The sequence below is a fragment of the Camarhynchus parvulus genome, chromosome 5 (assembly GCF_901933205.1).
Source record: "Camarhynchus parvulus chromosome 5, STF_HiC, whole genome shotgun sequence".
NCBI classification, from domain to species: Eukaryota; Metazoa; Chordata; class Aves; order Passeriformes; family Thraupidae; genus Camarhynchus; species Camarhynchus parvulus.
Window position 1 is genome coordinate 44,906,280 of NC_044575.1, and position 9,050 is coordinate 44,915,329.

The window sequence follows — 9,050 nt, forward strand, 5'->3', positions numbered from 1 at the left end:
TGATCCTTGTGAGCAAATGGAACCAAACCAAAGTAAAGGATCAAAACTTCACACCTTTCTACACAGCTCAGCCAGTGACATTAATAATTAATAAAGTTCCCTACTCAGACAGGAATTCTAGAGAAAGTGTGAAAGAAAAAAACAACATCAAAGCAAAGCAAAGCATCCTCCTGTCTGCTGTAAACTGAAGCCTCTGTTGCAAATGCTCTGATCCCTACACTGAACACAGTGATGGATGTAAATATGATCTATATGCTGGTTGACTGGGTGAGAGCAGGCTGGCAGTATTTTCAGACTATGCCCTCATCTTGGCTGTGACCTCCCTGCTGACAGTGATGCCCTTCCAGCCAAAGCAGAGGAGGAACCTGCAGAGCCCGGAGGAGCAGAGCTCCGGCCGTGGCGGGCACTGTCACGGAGCCGCCGCCTGCAGAGCCCGGAGGAGCAGAGCTCCGGCCGTGGCGGGCACGGTGTCACGGAGCCGCCGCCTGCAGAGCCCGGAGGAGCAGAGCTCCGGCCGTGGCGGGCACTGTCACGGAGCCGCCGCTGCGGCCGCGCTCACGGGCGGCGCCGCCGGTGCCGAGGAGCGGCGTGGAACCGGCGGGACCCGACCCTGCCTCAGCTGCATCGGGTTCGAGTCCAGGCCGAGCTGTGCCTTCGGGAACGTCAGAAGCGGACACTGAAAGGTTCTCCTGCATTTCCCCGGGAACACCCCAGACCGGTAGAACTCAGTGTGGGTACAAAAGTTATGTTTTTGTGGAGGGAGGGATTTCCTGGAAACTTTACCCATGTTCCTAAAGTGCTGCCACAAGAAAAACAATTCTTGCAGCACACACAAAAACGTTTTTATATTGACCAGCTGATGCAAGAAACGGAAGGAAGGATCAGCTCTAGGAAAAAAACCCTGCAACTTTAAAGGTTCGCCTCTCTTTTTGCCGTGCCTCAGCCGCGCTCCCCTCACAAACCGCGGGCAGCGGCGCCCCCTGCCGGCCGCTGCGGCGCCACACCCGCGTTTGGCCCCGCGCGCTCCCGTGTCCCTCGCCGCTGCCCGTAGTGACGCGGCCCGTGCGGTGCGGGCGGTGCCGGTGCGGGGCGGTCGCGGCGCGATGGTGAGAGCGGCCCCGGCCCCTCCGGCAGCCTGGGCAGCCCGGGCACCGAGCGCGGCCTCGGGGGGCAGAGCCCGGCTCTGACTGCAGCGCCGAACCGGGGCCCTGCTGCCCCTTCGGGCTCCGCCGCCGGCGCCCGGCGTTTTGCGGAGTCACCACCGGCGCCTGCAGGCCGCGGCCCGGCGAGGGGGGAGCGCGGGCGGTGGGGCCGGGCGGGACGCTTCTTTTGGGTTTGGACTATAAGCTGGCTAAGTTGGCGCTTTGTTTAGACATGAGAAATCCAATTACGGCATTTCTGTACGTGGAATTGCCCGTAGCCGTCTCGATTCATAGAACTGTACCTTTATTATAGTTTTTGTCGTTTGTTTTTTTACCTTTTGTCTAGGGTCAAAGTCAGAGTGGTGGGCACGGTCCTGGTGGTAGCAAGAAGGACGACAAGGTAACTGAAACCCTAATAAATACCTGCAGAGTGAGCTACGGGGGTGATGCTACAGAGCCTGGCTGCGATTGGCTTTTAAAATGTACTTTTTAAAAATTATTGTTGTATTTGGAACTGCATAAAGTTATGCTCTTGCTGGCTCTGATGAAGGTCTTTTCTGGGTGTACTTGGAGAAAACAAGTGTTGTTCATAAATAAAAAAGGGAGCTTAAGAGAACTGAAATTTCTTCACAGTGGCTTGTTTTTCTAAAAAAGAAACAAACTATAAATGTGGCAGGGTTAGGAAAGACTAGTTGCCTTCAAGCTGTCACTTAAGGAGTTGTTGTTGGCTTGGAAGTGACATTGCACAATGATCTGCAGTAGGAGTGTGCTTCAGGCTGGGGGACATCAGGGGCCTCCCTGGTCTCCTTTGGAAAAGGAAAATTCAGTGCACATGGCAGGCAGTGTCTAGGCTGGGAAGCTGAGTGTGTCTGAGTCATTGACTGAAGAGCAGCAGGAAGGTGGGGATTCAATACTTTGCTCATTGTCTCATCTATTAGTTTTGTTTGTGATTTACTTCAGGCTTGAGCTTTCTTTGTCCTATATTCATTGAAAAATGGCAGAAGTTTAAATTAGAGACATGAAAAGTAAGCAAGAGAAAGAATTTTTGAACATTCTTGAAAAATAAGAGTAATGTTTCTTTTGGGCTTCTTGCTACAGATCATAAAGTTTTGTTATGAAGTCGTTCACCTTGATCTCTTTTTTAGTCTGTGCACTTAACACCTGTGTGTATTGCTTACTTGTTATTATCCTGATTTTTTAAATTGAATTCTTTTTATGAATAAGGACAAGAAAAAGAAATATGAACCTCCAGTTCCAACCAGAGTGGGGAAAAAGAAAAAGAAGACCAAGGGACCAGATGCTGCCAGCAAACTCCCCCTGGGTAAGCATTCTGCCTCCCCTGCAGAGCTGTGGACTGGCTGCTCCTCAGGGAGCACAGAGCTCTGCTCTCCTCAAGATCTGCCTCTGTGGAGATCACTAACACAATGCCAAATGTAATTTTATTTCTAATTAAGATAAAAAAACCCTCCACAGAATAAGATTATTGTTTTGCAAGGTGCAGCCCATGAACTGCAGGTAAGAGACAGAGAAATTGAACTGAGTGAAAATGCAGGGGAAAACATTAAATCTGTTTTTTTGCCTGGAGTTACAGTGGGACAAGTAAGGTACAAGTTACAGTCAGGAAAAGAAAGCAGGATTTCTAGTAATGAATTAGTAGTTAGTTGGTACAATGTCAAACTTGTTCTAAAGTCCTGTGGTTCTGCTTTGGTTGCAGTGACTCCCCACACACAGTGCAGACTCAAATTGTTGAAATTGGAGAGAATTAAAGATTACCTCTTAATGGAGGAGGAGTTTATCAGAAATCAAGAACAGATGAAACCTTTGGAAGAAAAACAAGAGGTGAGGTTTAAGTGAAGTGTTATTACTAATGTTAGAGTAAATGCTTTTAATTAATATGAGCTGCTTCTTATCAGAGCAGTGGACATAAAGTACCAGCAGTGTGCAAGTTGATGCAAACATATCAGGTTTATCAAATTCCTTATTAATTGGCTAAATTGTTTTAGCCCTAGCACAGATCACTACAGATGAAGGCATGGGAGTTTTTTGTTTGTTAATGCTCAAAGTACAGCTCACAGATATCCATCAACAGAGAAAGAAGATTCTAGTTATTCACATCCGCATGATTGGTGTCTGTAGGGTGGGACTAAATTAATAGTGGGTTTTGTTACTGACCTCTCTCTTTTTGGGGCAGTAGAACAATAGGAAAGATGGGTTCTGCTATGTTCTGTCTGAATTGTTGAGCCAGTGTTGTACAAGAATGTTTTTGCCTGTGTTCAGTTATTTCGTGGATTTTTTTTTCTGACAACAGGAGGAAAGGTCCAAGGTGGATGACCTGAGAGGAACACCGATGTCTGTGGGTACCTTGGAGGAGATCATTGACGACAACCACGCCATCGTGTCCACATCAGTGGGATCAGAGCACTATGTCAGTATTCTGTCTTTTGTGGACAAGGACCTGCTAGAGCCAGGCTGCTCTGTTTTGCTAAATCATAAGGTGAGTTGTTTTTATAAAATCAGGTTTCTTACAAGTTCTTGTACTGTTTTTAACTAGCTTTCTTTTTCTGAAGACCACAGGAGAGAGAATGCTATTTATTTCACACACCTAAATAAGTGGGCATAGGGATTAGACTTCAGCTTGTATTAAAATGCTGCTTGCCTTGTTTGACAACTCTCAATTCTTGAATTAGGTTCATGCTGTGATAGGAGTCCTGATGGATGACACAGACCCTCTAGTGACTGTGATGAAAGTAGAGAAAGCTCCTCAAGAAACCTACGCTGACATTGGTGGCCTTGACAACCAAATTCAAGAAATCAAGGTATTCAGTTGTGCTCATTTACAGTTAACCAGTAATGTAACTGTTGTGCTAGGATTGAGAAGGGAAGCAGCAGGACTGGCTGCTGTTCCTGTAGTGGTGTCCTTTATCTTTCAGTGGTACATTTCTTCATTAGACTTCACTAGGCAGACTCATGGAACTCAGTTTTTTAAGCGGGTCACCAGAGTCTGTGTGCACAGGAACCTTTCACAGTTGCTCAAGAACCTATAGAGCCCAGAGCTTATAAAATCTCTCTAATAGCTTATTACTTTGCAACAGGTAAAGTTTCAGTTGTTGTAAGATGTGAGTTAAATTCTGCAAACTGCTGAGGCTGTTTTGAGTGTCTGATGCCATCCAATCTAACTTAAGGATTTACTCTTTCAGGACAATTGCTTGTTTTGTTTTGCATTTGTTTGTTGTTTGGTTGGGGTGTGTTGGGTTGGTTGGTTTTTTCTCTACCAGCAGAACTCTGCTGAACCTTGTTAAAACTCAGCCCTTTTGTTCTGGGTAGGTGTCTAAAACCACAAATGCTCTTAAAATCGATGGTATCTGGTAACTCTTTATAGAAAGCACCCTTTCATAACGAGTTCCCTGGCCCCAAGGTCGTCCGTGGCTGATTGGGGTTCAGGAGCTCCAGGGTTCTAAATCCAGGATGGTGCATTGAGGATGGAGGAGGGGGAATGTTCACTGCTGCTCTACCACACATCAGGTGGGAACAATAGGAAGACTTGTGCAGATGGAGTAGTTGTCTGCCTTACAATTGGAGGCAGCAGAGAGTCATACTGTTTGATGTGTGTCTTGTAATCAGTTAAGTTCTTTTTGCTTTCACTGCTTTCATTATTGCTGTTTTGAAGATCCCTACAGATCTCTGTTGGAGACCACTCAGTCTTACAAAAACATGTTTTTCTTGTGCTTCAGGAGTCTGTGGAGCTTCCTCTCACCCACCCTGAATATTATGAAGAGATGGGTATAAAGCCACCCAAAGGAGTCATTCTGTATGGCCCACCTGGCACAGGTATTTTACAGTCAGTAACACCTGTGCTGAGATAATACAAGTTAAATAATTTACACTTGGTTAGCATTTAAATCATTGCCAAGTCTGTCACAAATTTCATACAACTGTTTTGTTAGGGCACTTTTTTCTGCAAACTAATCACAACATTTCTTTCCAACTGAAAATAGGCAAAACTTTACTGGCCAAAGCAGTGGCAAACCAAACATCAGCAACATTCCTGAGAGTGGTGGGCTCAGAGCTGATCCAGAAGTACCTGGGGGACGGCCCCAAGCTGGTGCGGGAGCTGTTCCGCGTGGCCGAGGAGCACGCGCCCTCCATCGTCTTCATCGACGAGATCGATGCCATCGGCACCAAGAGGTGCAGTGCACACGATTGCCAGGGCAGCAACAAACACAGCTTTACAGAAACACTGCTTTTGCAGCTACACTGAGACTCACTTTCTTTGCTCTGCTATCATTTGCGTAGACGGTTTTGGTGTAAGCTTTGTAACAAGTAACACTTCAAATAACTTCCATGGAAACACAATATATCACAGCCTTTTCATTCTAAATAGACATGACAGAGACAACCTCTGTTCTTTGTTACATGGCAGCATCTCCAGGAGAGTCTGTCAAAACCAGAGAGACACTGTGTATATAGGATTCTCTAGCTGCCAGTCCATATACAATAACTGGATTCAGTGATCCAGTGTTACAGCAGAATATTTAATACAGAATATATCCATTTGTTGTTTGCCTCTTGAGTAGGTGGCTAAATACTTCTGCTCTGAGAGTATTTTACAGAAGGTTACATAGTGTATGTCATGGAGAAGCATTGCTTGTGCCACGCTAAAGTGTTGTTCAGCCCATATCCAAACTGTATCACTTTGAAAATTCTGTAGGTTTGTTGGAGCTGTCCAATGCAAATAGTCTGTAAAGTAGTCAGTGTTTTTAAAATAAATAAGATGGTAAGAAAAATACATGTTTACTACAAGGCCACCAACCCAAAGTGCTACCAGCCCAAAGTGCCAGCTGCTGCCTTAACTATGTAGTACGTGCTGTTAAGAATTAGATTTTTTCCTTTTTATGTTGATTTTGTTAGGTGGGAAGAAGATATTTCCAAATAATATAACAAACATGGAAAAAAACCCCAGATCTCCTTCACATGGTGGTTGTTACATTCCCCAGCTACAAGAATAGCTCAGTGTCTCTTTACTTACCTATTTGTCACAACGTGATTCTGTAAATCTGTGTTTTGTTTATATGGATAAACATTAATTTTTTAATTTAAATCTCTTATGGAAGATTACAAACAAAATACCTCTCTCCCACCTTTGTGCCAGTTACTTAGTGCTTTTTCTGACTGTTTTTTTCTAAAAGGTATGACTCAAATTCAGGGGGTGAGAGAGAGATCCAGCGCACAATGTTGGAGCTGCTGAACCAGCTGGATGGGTTTGACTCTCGGGGGGATGTTAAAGTTATCATGGCTACCAACAGAATAGAAACACTGGACCCAGCCTTAATTAGACCAGGTAAGAGACTTCACTACTGTGTATGCTTAAGCCACTTTGCTCGTGAAAGGACTTGTCATAACTGGACAAACACAGGCTGGCAAAAAGACTGCAAACTTGTTCTTATTCACCATCTCATCTATGCTGCTGCATCTGTTGAAATCAGAACCTGTTCACAAGCTTCTAAATAGGAGAAAAATCTTTGGAAGAGAAGAAATGTCTTAATTCCTTTACATAAACATAAACAATATGAATATTTTTCCTTTCTGTTATGATGGCACAGCCATTTAAGTAGTTGTTAAGCAGGCTGTGTGCAGCAGCAGCAGCACACCTGCAGCAGCTGGGGAAGGCAGGGCAGCACCACCTGTGTTTTGGGGCTGAGAGCCTAGGCTTTACCAGAGACAGCCTGGATCCTGGTGCAGGAAAGCAGGCTGCTCCTTACTGACCTGGCACACTCCTGCCTTTTGGGGGATGAGTGAGGGAGACGTGTTGAGCTTGAGCAGGCAAAGGAAGTATTTTTAAATGGCCACTAAAAATGTACCAAAGCATAGGATATCTGTGGTGTCTGTTAAGTTGGTAGGTAGAAAATGACAGAGAGATGAAAGGAATAAGCTGAAATACCTCCATGGTATGAAGTTGCTGACGGATGTGTTTGGTCTGGTTTTGTCATCACTTAGCTTTAGACCCTTCAGCTCAAACCCAGTGCTGTTGGAGTACAGAGGAGATAATACTGTGCCAGAATTGAAAGTGATAATCTGACCTTGCTTTCTACTCCAACACATGATTCATTGTGGCAGGAAGAATCATGGAAATGTTCAGGTTGGAAAGAACCTTTCAGGTCATTGAGTCCAACCATTGAGGTGTCATGGCCAAGTCCACCACTAAGCCACATCCCCAAGAGCCAATTCTACACCCCTTTTGAGCACCCAGGGATGGTGGCTTCACCACTTCCCTGGGTAACCCGTTCCAATACTTGACAACCCTTTCCATGAAGGAATTTTTCCTAATATCAATCGAAACCTCCCCAAGTGAACTTTAGGCCATTTTCTCTTGACCTGTTACCTGCGTGAAGACACCAAGTCCCACCTGGCTACAGCCTCCTTTCAGGCAGTTACAGAGAGTGATGAGGTCTCCCCTGAGCCTCCTTTTTCCAGGCTAAACACCCCCAGATGTTCCTTCAGGTGTTCCTCACAGGACTTGTGCTCCAGACCCTTCACCAGCTCCATTGCCCTTCTCTGGACATGCTCCAGCACAATAGTTACTGCCAGTTAAACCCTTCAGGTGTTCTTCCTGCTGTTTCCAACAGCTGCCTGAAAAAACCTGAGACTGAACTTCTCTTTTGCACAGGACGTATTGACAGGAAAATAGAGTTCCCTCTGCCTGATGAAAAGACGAAGAAACGAATCTTTCAGATTCACACGAGCAGGATGACCTTGGCAGATGATGTGACTTTGGATGAGTTGATTATGGCAAAAGATGATCTCAGTGGTGCAGATATTAAGGTCAGTGCACCGTTGTTTATACTTCAAAGCAAAAATCAAGTCTCATTTTTGCTGCATCCAAAACCATTGCCACCTGAACTGTTTGACAATTTTCTGTGCACACATCACCGAGGGACAGTGGGATGGTTTAAAATACCTTTTATGAGTACCAGGTACTCTGCTTTACAAATGGGAAATTATCAAAATCATAATTGTGAGGTAGCTTGTGTTGGTAAAATTTCATATTCAGGTAACATAGGTATGAAGTAGCAAAGTAGAAACTAAAAGGAGAGTGTGGAATCTTGTGCAAGGTATCTTAAACAGTACTTAAGACAGTACAGGATAAATAGCATTTTTAGGAACTATGTTGCAAGGCAGATAAAAATGCAGTTGTATATTAGGAAGCTTCAGCGATCCTGTCTGCTTTTTTAAAGCAGCTGGAGCCCTTGCTACAGTTCCCACACTCCTGAGCTTAAACCAGCATGACACAACTGTCACCTCCCTGCAGAAGGATCACACAGCTGGATGTGTCTGTCCTTGCACAGGGAAATTACTGTTGTTAAAAGCTGCCTTTCTGTCAGGGAAGCATAACTCTTGACTAGGTCTGTCCTTTCGGACAGCTCGCCTGGCTTTATCCAGCCCGCTTCAGTGCTACAGAACAGTATCAAACTTTAGAATGTAGATTTTGTTAACCTGCCTCACTTCTACAGTTACTGCAGCAGTAGGAAAGATGCAGCTGCCTTTGAGGGTGTGGTTTGAAGGGGTTGCACAGCAGGTGTAACTATTCTTGCTTCCTGTGTTGCAGGCAATTTGTACAGAAGCTGGATTGATGGCTTTGAGGGAACGGAGAATGAAAGTAACGAATGAAGATTTCAAAAAGTCTAAAGAGAACGTTCTCTATAAAAAGCAAGAGGGAACCCCTGAGGGATTGTATCTTTAAGTCATTGGTCTCTTTGAGAACTATACAGAACTTTCTGTGTTGGTGAGAGTCTTGTGTAATACCACACAGCTAGTTTGCATTCATGAACAGGTTAAAAGCTGGTGGGTTGTGGGTTTTCAGTCAGTGTAACTTTTCACTTCCCAATAAAACATTTATTTGAATTGAACTGT

General features: G+C 44.8%; 1 protein-coding gene across 1 annotated transcript; it reads left to right on the forward strand.

Annotated features, from left to right (window-relative positions):
• The first annotated feature begins 1,055 nt into the window (after positions 1-1,055).
• On the forward strand, positions 1,056-9,050 carry PSMC1 (proteasome 26S subunit, ATPase 1). Its single transcript, XM_030948876.1, has 11 exons — positions 1,056-1,106; positions 1,489-1,542; positions 2,367-2,463; positions 2,857-2,981; positions 3,451-3,636; positions 3,830-3,958; positions 4,874-4,970; positions 5,138-5,327; positions 6,329-6,480; positions 7,807-7,961; positions 8,746-9,050. Exons 1-11 carry the CDS (start codon positions 1,104-1,106, stop codon positions 8,878-8,880), a joined length of 1,323 nt encoding a protein of 440 aa, XP_030804736.1. The 5' UTR covers positions 1,056-1,103; the 3' UTR covers positions 8,881-9,050.

What these genes read in the sequence shown, in the direction of transcription:
- PSMC1 (XM_030948876.1), top strand. An exon ending in TGCCAGCAAACTCCCCCTGG is followed by an intron (nt 2,464 to 2,856) that starts GTAAGCATTCTG and finishes CTTTGGTTGCAG; the next exon opens with TGACTCCCCACACACAGTGC. An exon ending in CTGTTTTGCTAAATCATAAG is followed by an intron (nt 3,637 to 3,829) that starts GTGAGTTGTTTT and finishes TTCTTGAATTAG; the next exon opens with GTTCATGCTGTGATAGGAGT.